At 37.2% G+C, this 18,987-nt stretch overlaps 1 protein-coding gene and 1 long non-coding RNA gene across 4 annotated transcripts in view; one reads left to right on the forward strand and one right to left on the reverse strand.

Annotated features, from left to right (window-relative positions):
• Positions 1 to 18,650, forward strand: part of C5H14orf132 (chromosome 5 C14orf132 homolog) — a 46,958-nt gene extending 28,308 nt beyond the window's left edge. The window contains exons 1-2 of one of the 3 annotated variants that reach the window (XR_014883746.1): positions 1,340 to 1,668; positions 18,172 to 18,650. Coding sequence is in view for 1 of the 3 variants with exons in the window: in XM_010711884.3 (XP_010710186.1) it covers positions 1,388 to 1,612 (225 nt within the window). In the remaining 2 variants the exon portion in view is untranslated. Of the gene's footprint in view, positions 1 to 1,339; positions 9,270 to 18,171 lie in introns of those variants that run through there. The other 2 variants (XR_014883747.1, XM_010711884.3) reach the window with 2 other exon arrangements.
• On the reverse strand, positions 7,326 to 12,265 carry LOC104911230 (uncharacterized). Its single transcript, XR_014883748.1, has 3 exons — positions 11,512 to 12,265; positions 9,974 to 10,032; positions 7,326 to 7,458 (listed from the first exon to the last, which is right to left on the reverse strand). It is a non-coding gene; the product is annotated as an uncharacterized LOC104911230 (long non-coding RNA).
• Positions 18,651 to 18,987: the final 337 nt, after the last annotated feature.

Below are 18,987 nucleotides of genomic sequence, written 5' to 3' on the forward strand. Positions count from 1 at the left end.
TCATTTTCAGTGTTACATGATATTTTCTAGTACAAACAAAATCTGTTCAGCAGTCAGTTTTTGAAAGAGGGACTACTTTGTAGAATGTTCTGAGTATCAAGGAAAAAAAAAAGCTGCTGTACTTTCACACTTAGTAAGTTCTTTGCTCTAATATTAGATTACAGCTACCACTGTGGGTGGAGAGAGGTGGCTTATCCTTGAGTCCTCTCTTGTTTAGCATCCTCCATAGCACAGCTGCAGGTAGACAGGTGGGGTGTAGCTTGGTACCAACAGGAGAATCAGTGTGTTGCAGGATTTGAAGGATAAACTGTTGAAAACCATTAATTTTCCAGCACAGTGAGCCTGGGCATGCTAAATTACTTTATAGTTACAGCAGCCTTCTGTGATGTGGCTAAAGGAAAGGAGGGTTGATTCCTCCATTATTCATAGGCCATGGTGACTTCAACAATACTGTGCTGCTGCTAGCTGTAATAGTACTATTACTAGTATGGGAGAGCATTCTTATTTTGTTGTTACTGGGCCAGAGACTCTAGTTTCAGATGTAGAGAAGAGCCCTGTTGGGATAGGTGAAGAGTAATGATGTCAAAACCTCAAAAACATTTTCAAGTGGAGAACTGAGAACTTTTTGTTGTACCATTGACAAGACCACTAAGAACACCCAATAGTTGAAAATCTGTCACTAACTTAATTACTATGAAGCCTATCATAACTGAAGTTTTCCATGTAAATTAATTAATAGATTAGATGTAGATTAATAATTATTTAGATTTATAGAATTATCAGAATTTATAGATTTATAAATAATACATTGCAGATATGTTTTTGCAAGTGAAGTTAGTGCATGTGGTATGCTTCATCTTCTTCACTGTAACAACTTCTGCAATTCATGTTTTTGTTTCCATTTATAAATTTTGTTCATTTCTAAGCCGTACACAAAAGTAGAACAAATTCCCTGCTTACATCCACATTGTGCTTACTTGATGTGTTCATCGCTGGTAGCCTTAAAACACTTACGCTGCTGTGCTTTCGTACGTGAATGCTTTGTGGATTATCATTTCTTTATCACTTCAAATCGTCATTTTCATTTTTTTTTATCATTTGTCATTTCTTCTCAATTTCATATTATTGTGTAGCTTTGCTCGGAGCCTGTAGGCTAGCTCTGCTGTATGATGGTACATGCAATATACATAGGTTTCTTTCAGTAACAACAATCCTAAGAAAAATAGCGTACATTGTGTATATGATAGTCCTGACAGCTTAGTACCACAAACATAGAACTTCAGTGATTTGGGAAGTTGGCTACTTGTTACTCTTTCGTAATGACTTTGAAAGCAAACAAATGCATGTATTGGCTTTCAATCTAATTTTGCCATATTCTTCTTCACAGCTTCCTGTTATGGGAGGAGCCTTTATGGACTCACCAAATGAGGACTTTAGTACAGAGTACTCTTTGTTTAACTCATCAGCCAACGTCCACGCAGCTTCTTCCATGCAGAATCCACCAGAAGAAACATCCCGGTCTTCAAACGATGCCATATTGTTATGGATTGCAATCATAGCAACAATTGGAAATATTGTGGTTGTAGGAGTGGTGTATGCCTTCACCTTCTAGGATGCCTGTCACTCCAACACTGGAAGAGAGGATAGCTGCAGCAGTATTTGTCATGTGTATGTATGTGTGTATATATTCATGTATATCTATATAAATACATAGAGGTAGGGACTTTGTTGAATAAGTACTGCCACAATCACAGAAAAGAAAATGCAAGCTAATCATTATGAATCTTGACTGCAGAAAGTTTGGATGTTAAGACAAACTATATGGAGGTGAGAGCTCTAATGGAGAATAGTGCTAACACAAGATTTGTATGGAAATACAATGAAAGGCAAACCAGTGTACTTATAGTGGATGCTAACAAAAAGGGAAGTGAGTTTATACAGGAAGTGCTTATTTTCTACTGTTGAGATTTTTCTAGCAGCTTTTCTGGGTTTTGTCAGATTTTTGTGCATTTTTTACTGTGGTATAGCACTGTATGTAATTGTTCTATGTCATAGTTGCTAGTTTTCCAGGTGGCATTGACGCAGTTCTGATATAGTACAAATTCATTGTGTGTGCATTCTAGCACTTGCATACACTAAGCTGTGCTCAAAATCATGAGTCTTAGCATTATGAGAGGCAGATACATGCTACTTACACTTGCCTTCCAGTATCAGTGACTAGATATGATAATCTAGGACTTGATGCTCCACCTGTCTGCTGATTGCAGGAGGCACAAAGTGTGAGTGGAATAGAGCAGCACAAGCCCCTATTTCTGTGTAGAGATACTGGATTGCAATGACAACAGCGGTTTATAGATGTGTTTCATCCAGGAACCAAAGGACAAACATCATGCTTTCAAGCTTATTTCATCATAATCCAGGTTTTCCACAGAACACATTCTTTGATAAGCATATAGTTGTAGCAAATGAATGTGGGGGAACTGTGAAGCCTAATTAACAGTGAGTGATGTCTAAACAAAGTTGAATTGAAAGAAAGATGAGTGAGTACAGGAGTCTAGTGTATGCTGAGTAGAAATAACACAGAAAGGTAAGATGTGGCTGGTAAACAAGTACCTGTAACTCAGTCTTAGTAAGTCTGTGGGTTCTGGCTCCTGGAAGTGGCTTTTATAGAGCCTACTGTAACAGCTCTGATCATTGAATTTTTTTCTATTGGGGAACATTTTCATTGCATTATTCCCATAAGCACTTCCTTTTCAAAACAAGTTGCAGCTGTTCTTGTTTCAGAGGTTATAAAAATCCTGAGAGAAAAAAAAAAAAAAAATCACCTTTGTTGAAAATCTCCCTCTTTTTCCTACAAAAAGAAAAAAACCACCAAAAATAAAAACCCCAAAGTATTTGAACTTTGAGACAGAGGAAGAGAAATTCTTGTGCCAAATCTATATGTACTGGCTCATGCAACTACTGTGCTAGTTCCAGAAAGCCTCGTCTGAAGACACAGAGCCTATTTTTGACACTTTTCTGCTACTGAGCCTGAGGCTGGATTAAGAGATTGCAAATCCATTGGGAAGTTTGAATTTTCCTTCTTTTCTCTTTAAACTCATTTCCCTTCAGGGCTGGTGGACAGTTACTTGAATCAAAGCAGCATGCCCCAAATTGGTGATTAGAATTGCTCCTAGTCACTATATGTGTGTTTTTGTTGTTTTTTTTTTTTGTCTTTGTAAACTTGCTTTTAAAAGCTGGAAAGATGCAAACAGCTAGCAAGAGAGAAAAATAGAATAAGTTATCCTAAGGATGAAAATTCCAATGACAACTCAGTTAAGAAACTGAGCATCTGTATGTTTAACTATTTTCCAATTTGGAGGAATTCTGTGAAGATGGCTGAGGACAGAAGAGATCTGCTCTGATAGAAATCTTGAAGAATTAGTGTTATGGAAGCTTAGCCACACAAAATAAATAATAGAACACCTATAGTCCCAAGAAAAAACTGCAAAAACTGTGCTATTCACTGTCCTAAAGTAGCTGTTTGCCCCCTTGTAAGTCAAAAATAATGAAGTTTTAAAAATGGGTAAGCTGTATAAATTGTGTACCTGTCCTGTTCTTCAATTCTTTATCCATTCTGAGCAGAAAGCAAACGTTAAGTGAGGCTGGAAGGCTGCAGAGGGGTTTTGAACAGGGAACTGAGCATGACAGGATCATGTATACAGACACACAGGACCCATGGAAACATCACGTAAAGTACAATTTGCTTTTGTAATTAGATCAATTACTTACATGCTTTTTTTTTTTTTTTCAGAATTTCAGTAGGCTCTCTAGTTACACCAAAACCTGGAAGCACATGAACAGCACAACATTTTTCACCATGATTAAAACCAATTTGACAATAAGGTACTAGCCCAGGGAGGTTATTCTACTGCCAAGTAACTTTGTTTAAATTTCCTATAATATTATTTTAAGTGCAATTAGCAATCTTTGCAATTTTTTTTCTCTAAGCACTGTACTAAATTCTTTACCCATGAAGAAATGCATTGAAGAGGGAAGAGTAGATACCCACCACTCTGCTAATGAACCCAAGTGACACTTCTGTGTTGTTTTTCCCAAAGAAAGTGCCCTACTTTCATGTGAAATTAATAGTAATTGCAGGAGTGTTGGAAAACAATGAACTCTGACTCTCTAACTCAGATCATTCTCATACAGACTTTCATCATTACAGGCTGAGTTGTCAAAAAGGGCCAGACAGAACTTTAATTAAAAGTAATTGGCTTGACAATGTGATAGGAAAACAGAGTGCAGGCAGCAAGCACAAGCAGTTGCTATCTTGTAGTTAAAGATGTTAACTGTTCTGTCAGTTTCCTGCTGCAAAAAACAAACAAAAACAAAATATCTCTAACATTCAGATGCAAGGATATTGCACGCATGAGTATACGCAGAATACTGTCAGGTATATAAAAGATCCCTATATAAAAGCAGGCAGGCTGGTTCAGATTCTGGTCACTTTTGACAGCAGTAACATACTGTAAATGTTTCTGGATTCTGTGTTCTGGCTTGATCCACTATAGTCACTAAATCTCCTACAAGAATCAGGAAGGTTAAAATTCAAGCATTAGAAAAGGAGAGTCATCCATCATTAAGTGCAGCTAAACCACAGGAGAATGGGGAAGAAATGGTGGATGTTTCATAGATATGGTCCCTTTGAAATGTGCTATTATTGCCTCCTTATGTGTGTGTATGTGTAAATTATACCCTGAACTGTCAGCAAGCTTGACTTGGAATGCTATAGCTGCTCCTTTCCTTGGAGCCCAGCAGCTGTCACTGAGGGATGATGAGTAAGCCCAAATACACTCCCCAGAGTCATACTGTAAAAAAGTTGAAGAGGCTTCTGTGCTTTGCTGAGCATTTTGTGTATCAGCTCCAGAGCAGGATTCCACTTGTAGAAGATCTATGCTTTAAATAAAAGTATTTAGCACAGATAACAGTTACAAGAGCCTGATCAGAGTTTGTTTTGCAGCAGATAAAGCAAAACTACCTGCAGTACCTAGACTCCTATTTATGCTGTAAGCACAAAAGCAATACTTTGCTCTGCAGTGTTATTGATGATCCCCTGGAAGCAGGGAAACAAACTGGATGCCCTTTGTGCCTTTTCTAGCCATGGCCCCTAGGGATCTGTGACAACATACCAAATAATCAAACTGTCACTTACAAATTTTATTTTGGTCTAAGCACCCAGCAGATTGATGCAGCTGCTGTGCAGCCATTGCAGCAAGGAGATGGAAGGCTGAGCACTCAAGGAGGTAGGTGAAAGGGGAGATTAGATAGGAGGATTGGGTGAGGAAATGCATGCAGCCACCCCTGTTACAGTTTTATCTCCAGGGCTGGCTATCTGTGCTTGTCCACAGCATTAATATTCCCCAAAATAAAATCGGGAGCAAAATGTATTTTCATGCCCATGCATTTGCAAAATTGAGCAACAGACTTTGAAGCTGATGCAGCAGCTATGATTAATGTATTTAGCAATTTAAATGAAAAAGTGAGCTGATAGTTACCTTGAAAATAAAGAGGTCCCCTCTCCAAAATCCTTGTTTGCAATTGGACTTGAGGGTTGTCAGCATCCCACCAAACTGCTGAGCAGCCTGTAATAGCAAAGCTTCAGAGTGAATAGAATCATAAAATTCAGCAAGTTTGGAGAAGACCTCAAGATCATTCAATCCAACCTATCACCAATGTTTCCCACTAAACCACATTCTTCAGTACAAAATGTAAACATTTCTTGAACACCTCCAGGGACAGTGACTCCACCACCTCCCTGGGCAACCCTGTACGTTTGTTTCAAATTAAAAGGGAAAATCCTTTTATCTAAATCCTTTTATCTGGGACCAAACTAAAATACGAGTCTTTGGTCTGTAGGTTGTTATGCATTTTGTCTATTATTAGGAGCTTTCTCTTTGCTGTTCTCAAAATTATTCCAGTTCTTAATATCCTCTTCACATTGCTCTGCAGGCTGCTGAGAGCTATTAATTTCATGTAGCTCTGTTCATTTATACAACGTAATTTTACTGGGTTTCCTGTGGCTAATCACAGAACAGAATCTAGAAAATTATTCATTCCAAGGCAGAGTTCCATTATAGAGAAAAATAGGCTGAAAATCAGAATTGTAGATCAAAATGCTTCTGTGTTTTTGGAGCACGCAGAGCTCTGGTAACTGGATTTCATCTGGCTAATGCTCAGAAAGAAAAAGGGCAATCAGGTCTCTGATGATAATGTCAGACATCAGGGTTCTTACAAGCAAAGCTTAGTGCTTCATTAACTTCTCATCTGCCCCTCTGAGTTCCGCTGCCTTCCTGCACACACAGTCTGAGCTGAATTTCAGTGAGCTAGCCATCAGATACAGCGTGTCCTTCCTGTCTTACAGCTTGCTCATCCTCAGGGAAACAAGAGAATTTAATCCCTTAGCAGAAGAGCAGAGATCAATATTCTGTTAGGAATGTTGTTACTTGGTACATCAGTCAGTCATCATAAGATCAAGGTCAGGATGGTTTAACAAGTAGTAAGCCCTTTGCTGCTGATCTGGGAACACTCTAAAGAACTCAAAACATCTTGAGGTCCTAAAGTTTTCTAATGCTTTAGATCTGATTTTTGTCTTTCCTCATACAGGTCCTCTTTTTGCCTTTTACCTTGTCTTCCCAATTCAAGATGGTAACAAATGAAGTCACCTCTTTGCTTGTGCATGGACATATAGGGGAATCCTAGCAGGCTGAAACCAAGCATGTCCCATTTCAGTTTCGGCACTTCTAGCACAAAGTTGAAGAAAAGACTCCAGTAGTCTCTCCAGAAATCTCTAGGGAAACGTGTCCTCACATGGTATGGCAATTTTATGTCATTCTGGCCTGTTAGTACAGGCCAGTTAAAGCTCTTGCATACAAGCATAGCCAGAGGTTCCATGATTATGCTACCCACTCTTACCTTTCCAGTGCAAGCTGCCAGTGAAGAAATTTTTCATTTGCAGAAAATGCATAGAAAGCTTCCCATTTTGCAGGAATCATCTTCTGAAGTGCTGCTTAGTCTCCTGCAAAACAAACAAAGAAAAAACCCAGGTTTGTTACACAAGGAATGTTAATGAGTCAAATGTTATCTGTACAGTAGCAGCACCTCAATTTACTGCTTTAATCTACAGCTTTATGCCAGTAAACCTTAAAGGCAATCTCATTGTTACTGATGATTAACAGAAGTGGAAAACAGAGACAAATCATTTTTCAGGAATGTCTCACATCACTTTATTCCTCTTACCTTCCCAAAGTACCCTGATGTGAACTCTCATCCATCACTTCAAAATCACTTATCACCATCCATCTTCATGCCTTCATTTTATTTCTCCCTTTATCTTCCTTCCATTCTCTAGCATCAGAGCATGAGTATTTGGATGTCAGCAATGTTTTTCAGCCGTTCTTAACAACCTTTGGTGACCTTTACAGTAACATTATACAACAATTAAAATAATGTCCCTTCCAGTAAGTAGATCTTAGGCATTATCTACTTCAGCAAACTGCAGTGTATTTCCCCAAAGCAGAATAGGAGAATGCAACCATTAAGCTTTCCAATTGTATCATCCAATATCTGTATAGCACAAAGGTACCTTTTTGATTTTTTTTTTCCCCCCACAATTACTACTGCATCATTCTGCATTTACTGAGTTTTCTCCAGCCCCAAGTCCTTTGTTTTTCTTTGCAAATCAATATCAGTGGCAAAGTACTTAGGGTAAAGTGAAAGGTACTAAAAGCACTCACTAAAAAATACCATACACAGAAGAAGAGGAAAGCTCTATATGATTTACTATAGGTCCAAGCCCTGAACCAGAGGCGATTCAGTAAAGAAAAAGAAGCACAGTGTGCTGAGCCATTGATATTTCACATCTAAGTGATACCTATACTTCTCAGATGTGTGGTAAAGCTGCTATAATCAATTTCAGCATTTCTAAATCTTATTTTTAAAACACAGTGTAGTGCTTAGGACTGAAAAGCACTGAACAACCTTCCCTCAGTCCCTGCTTGTTCTGGTATTGATTTGGGAGCTTCCTGAGTTCCAGTCACCAAGCTATGTTGCATTTCCTGAGGAGTTCAGCTCCATTTATGAGGGAGATTAAACTATTTACCGTTATAAACCTGAAATACATTTCAATTGCTGACTTCACAAGGAAGCTGATGGTCTCAAGCATGCAAGCTGCTCTTTGCAGAGGGATCTTTGCCTCCACCTGGAGTCAACTGGATTAATAACACTTTGTCACTTCTGACATCTGCTTCAGTGGATCAACTTGCATTACTAGCTCTGGCCTTTTCTTTTTTTCTTTTTTCTTTTTTTAATTTTAAACACATTTAAAGATGCTCATATTTCCCTAATCAAAAGAGAGCAAGAAGAGCACTGTATTTTTTTAAATGAGAATAAAAGACAAGTCTGAATATTTTGATAGATTTGCTGGAAAGGTATATAACATAGCAAACTGTTGCACTATTTTTTCTATTGTCTGAGCACCAAACCTTAAAAGTGTTTTTATTTCTCTAACCCTTTAACTTCTCTTTTAGTTATGAAGTTATAAAAGTTCAGAAGGAAGGGAATGCAAAGACTGAATGAAATTTTAAGCTAATGTAAATAAATCCAGTAGCTAGCTTTATGAGGTAGCCTAGACCATTTACTTTTCAGTTAAACAAATAGGCAATATTTGAGATACATTTTATTTTTCAAAATAAACTTATTAGTGGGACTTTCAAAAAAGCATCTGTACTTCATGTAAAATGGAAGTATTTGGAAATGACATCCTCCTTCAGCTCACATAAAAAAAAAGTTTACAGGAGCCACTTAAAATGCACTGTTATTTTTCTCAATAATAGTGGACAGTTTAATCTCTTGTTCTTTGTCTCTGCTATCTTGTTTTGCACACCAAGAGGTTTGCTAGATTTCTTTGTATGTTTTTTGTAGTATATGGGTTGGTTTAAACAATAACATTTACTCTTGTAATAATCGTTCTTGAAATGTGGATCTCTATCTGTAAAGAGGAAAACAACTTAAAGAATACCCTCTGTTTACTCTAAGTTTACTGTAATAAGCAAGTTTAGCTAACAAAACTGTATTCTTTTTAGCTCCTCTTATATTCTTATCCAGTTATTGACTGCTTTCACTACGTATGTACTTGGTACTGGTTCACTCTTTTACTATGATGAAAATGACAAGTTTTGTTAACATCAGGTGGAAACTGTGTTTTTGGATAAAGTTCTTCAAATTGGTGGCAACGTGTAATTTTTCATTAATCTGTTTATGTGACAGTATTTAGAAGTCTGTAAATGTATCTATTTAATTATTATTACATCCAGTGACATACAGACACCAATAAGTTGTTAAAATTTACAGATCTGCATGATTTGTCAGCCTTCAGTAACTATCTCCATTACATGCATGGTACAAACACAACACTAGGCTTTCTCTACAGAAATGTGTTAACCTTCTGTCAAAGAATCTCAGCCTACCTCAGAGCCAAAAAAAAGAAGCCTCAGCTTCCTCAAGCTTCAGCTCAGAAGTCCTTATACCTTGAACCCTTGTGGAAGTTGGTGCTCTCTCAGCTCGCTCCTCAGTCTTTCAGGTAGTGCAGCACAGGCTTTTTTTTTTTTTTTTTTTTTTTTTTAAATTGTGCCCCCAAAACTGCTGTTCTAGGGCAGCCACATGGAAGATTTTTTTTTTAGGAATTCAAGGAGGAGCTTCAGATCTCACTGTAGGATTTCAGCAATTTTCATTAAAGTAACTGGTGGCAAGAGGAAGAAAGGAAAACATTTGTCCGTGCTAATGCAATAACTACATGAAAATCACCACCTGCCTTGTAATTCCCCCAAAACAGACCCAATGAGCCAAGTATGTTCAGACCTACTAAGGAAATGACAAGAGGACGTGCTAAGTATCCTCTCATTCACAGTTTTAAATAAAAAATTAGACTTACCTTTCCATGAATCAAACTCAGAACATCACAAAGCTGCTATGCCAATCCTGATGGCAAATCTAACAAAAATACAGAAAGAACATTTTTTTCTACTCCCAATTTATATCAATCTAGGAACATAACATTAAAGATTGCCCACCAGAATATGAGAGTGCAATTACTACACTACGGTGATGTCCAATAAGAAGTCACTTTCTTTTGCAACTGTGAATATCTGGCTGCATCAGAATCACACAAATCTCAATACAGATTGTTTTCAAATTCTACAAAATAACTAAAAATGAGAATAATTTAGAAGCAGAAAGGAATATTCTTTTGAACAGTTAAGGAGGAAAATAGATGTACAGCCATGTACAGCTATGTGTGTTCATACTAATAAAACCATTTGAAAGTTTTGGAAATATTTTCTCACATAGCATTATCTACATTAAAATACATTTGTAACCAGTTTGTTTATGTAGATTTTTCCATAAAGAGACTAAGAATATCTTTTTTCTAGCCCAAGAGAGCCTGTCCACAATAGGGTTTCAACTGCCACGTTTTGCACTGTCTAGTGCAACATTACAGTTTTATTTAGGCTGAAGAATATCTCAAACTCTAAACTGTCTGGAATGACTGTACAACTTCACTGCAGCATATATACCTCCAGTAGGGTTGAAGAAGCACTCTGTAAACAGCCTGCTTTCCATTTCATCACCTGCCGCGATAAAAGAACCAAACAGGAGTTTGTGCTTTGCTTTGAATTCCTATGAGATGCTGCAGTATTTTGAAAAGGCAGCAGGCTGAGAGCACAGCACGATGAAGTTGCCAGCCCATATACAGCACAGGGTTTGGCACTGGGACATATTCCTTTATACACTCAAATAATCCATGCGTGCTAGAGGCAAGAAAGATGCTCTTTTTATTAAAAGTTTGTCTTATAGTTTTGTTTTAGCTTACAAAGATTTTATTCTTGCAAATGCTAGTTGAGTACACAAGCAACTGTATGTTCTTCCCTAGCAATTAAAGTATGGGTAAAGTTTTATTAGTCCCTGTGCCTCCAGTGCAGCAATAGATTTTAAATGCAACTGTTCTGTTTTCTCAGCAGTTCAGTTCGTGTATCAAGTGCTGCAGCATTTTATCTTTAATTTTTATTTTTGGTAATCTTTCTCCTCTTTCATTTCCAAGCCTGTGCTAATACTCTAGTTCTTCTAATCTCTGGTATTATTTACCATTTGAAAAGACTGAGGGTAAATATTCTTCAAAGTCCTCTGTGATGACAGCTAATGCAAATTATGTACATAATTATTTCCCTTGCTTTCTGGATTGATTAGTTTGAAAGTCTCGTGGTTTTGTTTGTATTTCCTTTTTAACGATTTATATAACCATACCCATTTCCTTTAGCCTTTCAAGTTTCTTAGCAACCTTCCCTAGTAATTTCTGCTGACTGCTTACTGGTTTCACATCACTAAAGATCAGTCCCAGTATTCTAAAGTACAGTTTGACTGCAGTCTGTTAAAGCCAGGCTCAAGCTTTGACTATATAAAAATTGTTCTTACCCTCCTGATTCCTTGGTAGAGGAATATGTTTGAGCTCATTCTTAAGGTTGTTGTGCTTGTTGCTTCATTTCTGCTTGCAGGATTCTCTGGATGAAATCTGGATATTTCTGTCTTCCAACTGCAATTTAGAATTCTTCTTCAAGTGATTTTGGAAAAACAAATTCACTCTAAATGAGAAAAAAAAATAACACACAAAACAAGCAAGCATAAAGCCCATGATATTTTGTCCTATTTCAAAATGTAGCTTCAATTTTATCATAAGATGCTTTAAGATTTGACAGAAGTCAGAGCATTTTTGTACAATGCAATGTGACAGTGTAGCCGTAAATAATCACAGATTTTTTTATATTCTAAAACTTGCTGTATAATCTTTTCATTGGGGCCCCCCCATCACAAGCAAGACATCAAGCCTTTGGAGCAGGTCCAGAGGAGGGCCATGAAGATGCTCAAAGGGCTGAAGCACTTCTCTTATGAAAAAAAGTTGAGATACCTGAGCTTGTTGAGTCTGGAGAAGGATCCTTCAAGCATCCAAAGTCAGCTTGGATGAGGCCCTGAGCTGGTGAGGGGCAACCTGCCACTGCAATGTGTTAGAACTAGGTGAGCTTTAAGGTCTCTTCCAACACATGCCATTCTCTGATTATGATTGAGTCAACTTTTAACTATATCAAGAAGCAAAAAGCACACTGCACAAAAATTACACTGAAATTTTCATAACTCTCTTCTGCAAGAAAATTAGTTCATCAGATATTTTAACATGTTCAAGTGCTGGCATTATGGATGCCTCCCCCAGTGAGGCTGATTTCTGTCAGACAGGAGCCACCCTTACTTTATCACCTAACAAACAGCCCTGCTTCGCTCAGCAGTTGCATCCTTACTGTGTTTGTTCACAGTAAGTGTGCAAGAGCTGCCTCAGAAATCAGCTGTGCTGAGAATAGATGACTTTGGAGCCTAAAAAGCTCTTCCTCAAACCAACTGATTAATTGAACACCACAGGAAGGCATCACAAATGCTGCCAAAAATCACATATTGTTCTATTGAGAAACTACTGCTGGGATTGAGTACAGCACTGGGCTGGGACCAAAGATGGTAAATGGGGCAATATCCTTCAAAGCAAGGCACACAGCTGGCCTGGAAATCACTGCAGAGTAACCACTGCTTGTGGGTTCACCCAGCTTTTCTTTGTGAATGAGCCCTATGACTCATCCCAGAGATAAAGGAAGCATCTCCTTCAAACCTGTGTGGACGACTTCATTGTAACACATCCACTTCAACCAGAAAGAATCTTCAGAAGAAAATAAATGTTATATCAAGAGGTGAAGTACTGTTTTACATCACCAAAAAAAAAAAAAAAAAAAAGGCAGACTAAATTTAGCATAGAAGTGAGCATAACGTCCTTCTTAAAACACTCCCGTACTTCCTCTCTGGCATAATAAAAGCTAGAGAAAATGCTACCATGCTAGATTAGTAAAAATCCTGAGTGCAAAAGCATTCAAGAACAGAAAATAAATAAAACCCTACCATCTTTTATTTTTCCTTCTGTATATCTCAATAGCCTATTTCATGCACACTTCACGCACAGAAGAGTAGTGCAATAGCAAGATTCAAAAACAAAAGCAGTTTCTAGTACCATTTTAAGGTTTCTCTTTCCCTGATCAACTTGAGGAAAAGTCACTTTTGCCCTAGATATCTGAAGTGAGTAATTGTTTTCATGCAAAAAGAAGTATCTCACTCTGTCTTGGTTTTGAATCTCACTTCAGCTCAATGCAGGCATCCACAAGTTAGCATCAAATCCACATCTCTTACTGCTGGAGAAAAAATTGACTGGAAGTCATGATATCTTTCAATTTCTTCAGATGCATATTAGTCAGCTAGAAATCTGCATAGTATTTACTAGGAAGCTTGTAACAATTTCAATGGCTTTGTTAAACTGTGCCTGGATATTTGTGCTTTTCTCATGTCTTTGTAAAATAGAAAATCGCTGAGTGGAGAAGCAGTGATAGACTCAGCTTCTCTTTTCCCTGCTGAGTGTCCTAACTGCTAGGCCACTTACATTCAACATCTCTCATGCACTTAATGTTTTATTAGAGCCTGAATGCTAAAATGGGAGTATGGCAAATAGCATTCCTCAGTTCAGTAAGTGCATGTGTCACCTTAGAAATGAAAGTTCATGTCCCCACAAGCAGAGCTGGATCCTGAGCTGCTCTCCACCACATTTAGGTAAGTGCTCTGACCAACAAACACTGAACGTTGAGGGGAAGGAGGAGAAAGAATATGACCTTAGTCTCTTGTCATTAATTAGTTCTGTCCAGTGTTGCACTGGACCTCACAAATGAACTTCGTTGTTCATATATCATGCTCCACCTGCTTGAGATCAGTATAAAAATCTTTTGTTGGTGGTTTTTTTTGTTTGTTCATTTTGTTTGTTTTTGTTTATGTCCCAAAATACAGATTTTAACTGGTTCAGTGCAATCTGCCAGTTTGTCAGAAGACAGCATCATGGTTTTTGTTGATTGTTTTTTTGTTTGTTCATTTGAGTGCTTCCTCTCGAGGAACTAAAAGAAGTTTCTGAACAAAAGCTGCTCCAAATAGTAGAATTTTGTTTAATAAGAACTAAGTAATCCTTCTGACTTTATTTAATAGTCTTTTACAGAATGCCAGTCCATGTAAACATTGCACAGTCTGTGCATCAGTTGAGCTCCTTTAAGTCTTATGAAAAACATTTAACTTGGATTTAAGACATTGATACATATTAAGAGGTGTTCTACTCCATATGAAATCAGTAGCAAAAACCTCATCTGTTTGGATAGTACAACAGTCTCTAAGCCTCTACAGCTTAAGAGTCCAACCATGAGAATCTTTTTGTTCTTTTTTTGTGCTTAATCTATTAAGTGATACAGTACTTAAGAATTGTTCTTGTTCTATACTGATTTTTTTCCTTTCCTTTTCTCTCCTACATTCCTTAAATGATGTCAGTGTACACATTACAGGCAACTTCCATTCTTCAGACTATTTGATACAGGAAAAATTCATAGGTTTCCTTGGACTGCTGTAAAGTTTAGACAGGAGAAAAACTGTGGGTAGTTTTCGTAATGAATAATACTACAAATCTTGTGCAACAGCCTAAAGTGATATTTCTCCCATCTTGTTTTGGAAATAAGTAGGTCTGCTATAGTCAGAACTGCAGTATTTTCCTTCATTTTCCATCAGTACTGAATACTGTTTAATGCAACTTTATAGCCCTAAGATAGAATTAGAGCTCTCTACTGGAATGCCATTTTATCTACTATGAATTATTAATTATATTATATCACAATTACAGTGAATGATGAATCTGTTTCTTAATAGGCTACAAAAACAAAATAATTTATGTTACATTTGTCCATTAGTATATGAGAAATTCAAAGTAGGCACCCCCACCCACCACCCTATTACCGCTTGTTTTTTCCTAAGTCACAAAAGATAGAATCACATTAGTTGCATAGGGATGAATCACAAACTTAAAATAGACATTGAAACAAAAATATATCTAATTTCTTGTCCTAGATATGACTTATAACATAGAGTAGATTTAAAAAAAAAAATATATATATATATTCCTTCTCACTATGTGGTACTCAGTTACAGAAAAGATTCATGAAATCTAAGTGGCGAGAAAGCATTGATTGAAAATATGTGGTCTAATTATATAGAAATTCAAGTTAAATAACAAAAGCATCTTTTCTCTTTAGAAATTTTTTAAGAATTCCCATTAAATATTTGTAAATATCTATAACATTATACAACTTTCATACTTTCTTTCTGCAGCTTAAAAATGTGTAAAAATTTATTTACAAGACCTTCAACATATTTGCAGACAAACTACTGAGAATGTTTGGAAATAAAGACACTAGAATTCCAATTCCATTACTTGGACAAAAAAAACCCAAAACACCATAATATATCAATTTGACTAAATTGAGCAATATTTTCAGCTGAGGTCCAACAGATAATTTAACTTGTCTATTTCATACACATTTTAAATGACTCCACCTAATATACTACTGGCTCCAGTAAAGTTCTTCTTGATTTAGACCACTAACAGCAAATTTAGTCAGCCTGTGTTTCATATATGGCCCAGAAAATGACCAGCAGGGTGATGACTAAGTGCAGGCCTGGGAGAAGAGCAAAGCAACTTTATCTAGCCACCCAAGTTGTCATGCTTTAAAGAACTAGGGATGAGGATTTTCAAACTCCTATGAGAATTGCCACAACTTCTGTCAATATTTACATGTCCAGAACGATGACTAGATTTTCTCTTTTAGAATCAGCACATTAAGAGAGTGCACCCATTCCTCAAGTTCTTCTAGTACTTTCCTCCTTTGCTGTGTAAACCTGCATCCCTGAAGTCAATGAGGGGAAGTTCTTGCACAAGGATATTAGAACTGCTGCTTAGCTAACATACAAATGCTTACTGCCCCCCGTGCTCTGGATTATTAAAAGCGATGCATACCACAGCAGAGGACCTTGAAAAAAATTACTGATTTTATATTTCCTGCTAGAACTCTTGGGCACTGCTTTGTTAGTTTTCTCATGAGTGCTATTCCGTCTCACTTAGGTATATCCTGCCTGAACAATTCTATGATTCTACGCATCAGCAATAAAATATTCTCATTTTCGTGTGTTTCACTTCAGAAGACACGGCACCTAAGTATTCAATCACTGTTCGTTAGAGATAAATTCATAACCTTCTATTCATTCAATCTCTAACCTATTTTTTTCTTTCCCTTTTTATTTTTCCTCTGAACTATATGCAGTGCATTTTCTATCTTCCTTCAAAGTGCTAATTCTTAATTTATTTTCCTTGTAACAAGCAAAACAAGAAAATATAGCTGGTTTTATGTATTTATACTTGAAGAAATATATAATGATGTCTGCCAGTCATACATAATTTGTCACAATTTGTCCCTTATACATACAAACATCTTGTTCCCTTATCTGAATACAATATGCTGAAACTGGGAAAAGTTCAGCAAAGGGCAACAGCAGAGGATAGAGATAAAGAAAATGTGCCTCTTAAGAAAATCTGACAACTTACATCTGATAGAGATCTACAAAATTAGGACCAACATTGAGAGAATTGGCAGGGATGAGGTGGTCACCATTTCTTCCAACACAAAAATTAGTGGCAAAAAGTGAATCTAGCAGGAAACAGCTTTCAAACAAAGAGATTGTTTTTCACAAAGAAGGTGGTCAGCTTAATAAATGGTGCCAATTCCTAGTATATAGCCTGCTGTTTGAAGCACACTTTTATAAACCTAGATATCAAGTTGAACATCAACAATTTTTATAGGCATCAGACATTGGCACAACTTAGCCCATGGATGGACCAGATTTCTCAGGTTAAAGAAAATCATGTGTGCTTATTTGACCACGAGGAGCAAGTCAGTAGACCACCTTGAGGCTGTTACCCATTGACTTTTGGAGTGGAGTATTAGTAAACAACACAACTGTGAAGGTTAACGGAGCTACAGCTGTTTCTCTTTCTAAAAATGATAATATCTTAAAATGTCCAGCATCTGAGATTTTTATGCAATCCAGTATTAGTAGAAGACTGATCATTTTACTTCTTCCAACTATTAAAGTCAGGAACACAGCAGTTAGTTAATAATATTCCAAAAAGTACAAAAATTACATTTATACATCTATTTTTTAATCTCTACGTATAACGTCTTCTAAAACAAGTGACTACAGTCTCCCCATCATGACCCTAAGAATTTTAAGCAATGAGATGAAACTAATAAAAAAAAAAAAAAAAAAAACAAATAACCACATCCCACGAAAGACTGTGATTCCTACGCTGACATGCTACTACGCTATTCTTAATTGTGACACAAGTGGAATGGAAGGCAAGCTCCTTCAGATAGACGTTGACTGTAAGGAACTTGACTAAGCGGAAACGTCTGAGTAAATGATTGTGAAACAGACAAAAAGTGTAAGGACAACAAAGCCACATGCTGCAGTTCAGAATTAACTAAAAATAAACTGAGTCCATGGCACAACAATTTATCAGAAAGACAGACGGCCAAGAAGAGGAAAGCCATAACTGTTTCCTCTGAGGCCATATTTCTGAAAGTAAACAGTCTAGTCCTGACTTTGTAATGGAAAATGGAATTGAATAGCATGGAGGAAACCCAGGAAAATTATACAATTGTGTATTGCACTGTTTAAAACCTTAGCCATATTAGGGAAGGGACCAGTGGTGACAATTGTTCTTCAAATCAGAGATAAAAGCAGACTGAGAGGAAACTTTGTCTGCCAGAGGCAGCAATCTGGATACCCTACCTCCCCCCACTGGCTTCCCTGAACTAGACATTGTCTACATTTATACAGTGCTTCCAAAGTGATATTTCTATCTGGAGGGAGATATGTTCAAGGGAATCATCACCTGAAACAAAACAGAGCTAACAAAACACTTTTCCAAATATTATCAAAATATGTCAACATGGTGATACAGTAGCCTGTTTCAAGAGGGTGCTTCACAGTAATGGTACAGGCAGTTACAATCAGAAAACATGGTACATCTGTCAGCTTAATTTTTAAATATGCCAAACAAAAATTAACTGTATGATTTCACTCAAGTCTTGACACTTTTTTTTTTTTTTTTGTCCCCATGTTTTTCAGGAAACCTCTGCTCAAGTTCCTAATGTTTGGACAGCTGACCTTTGCCAAGTACAGTGAGGGTCTGCCCAAATTCAGAGAACATTTTCTTGGCGAAGATGAGAACACTGAGAACACTGCCCTGGGAAAGGCTCCAGCTCAAGCAATTCTGAGCACGACTGATTACATGGATGGGTCTGCTCAAATGATTTGTTAGGTCCCACTCCAATTTGGAGAAGCTTGTAGGCCTTCCCAGTGAGAAACAAATTCATCTACAAAAGTTGACACACTAATGCATTTTCTTACTACACACAGTTTAAAAGTAGATGCATCTGTAATATTTTGATGAGAGGAGGAGCTAGACTAAAAGCCTGCTACAAAATCCAAACTCAGGCTGTTATTTCTCCATTGTTTCCAATGGAAGTACTGCTGCTAATAAAATCTGTTTGGCTTTTCTGAACAGTCTCTTATGTTCTTAATAAATTGCTTGCCAGAAGAAGGAATTTGGCCAGAGTACCAGTTCATTAAAGTGAGCAAGTGTGTCTCACATCCTCAGACAAATTTTTCAGGTTGCAAATAGCTCGTAAGCAGCCAGATGCCATGGCATGATCTGATCTTATCCTCTGTGCCATAGCTGGGGAAGGGACAAGCAAGGGGTTACTTCAACTGCATATTATCCAAAAGGCCTCTATGCCTAGCAGGGAAATCCTCAGTTTTGCAAACCCAACTCTTATCCATCCTCCTCCATCCTTGGTAGATAAGCAAGGGATCAGAAGACGCACAGCAATATATCCTCATACCATGGCTATGATCTATCATTCTTTTAGCAACAAGAGGAAA

The sequence above is a fragment of the Meleagris gallopavo genome, chromosome 5 (genome assembly GCF_905368555.1).
Source record: "Meleagris gallopavo chromosome 5, MGAL_WU_HG_1.1, whole genome shotgun sequence".
Lineage (NCBI taxonomy): Eukaryota > Metazoa > Chordata > Aves > Galliformes > Phasianidae > Meleagris > Meleagris gallopavo.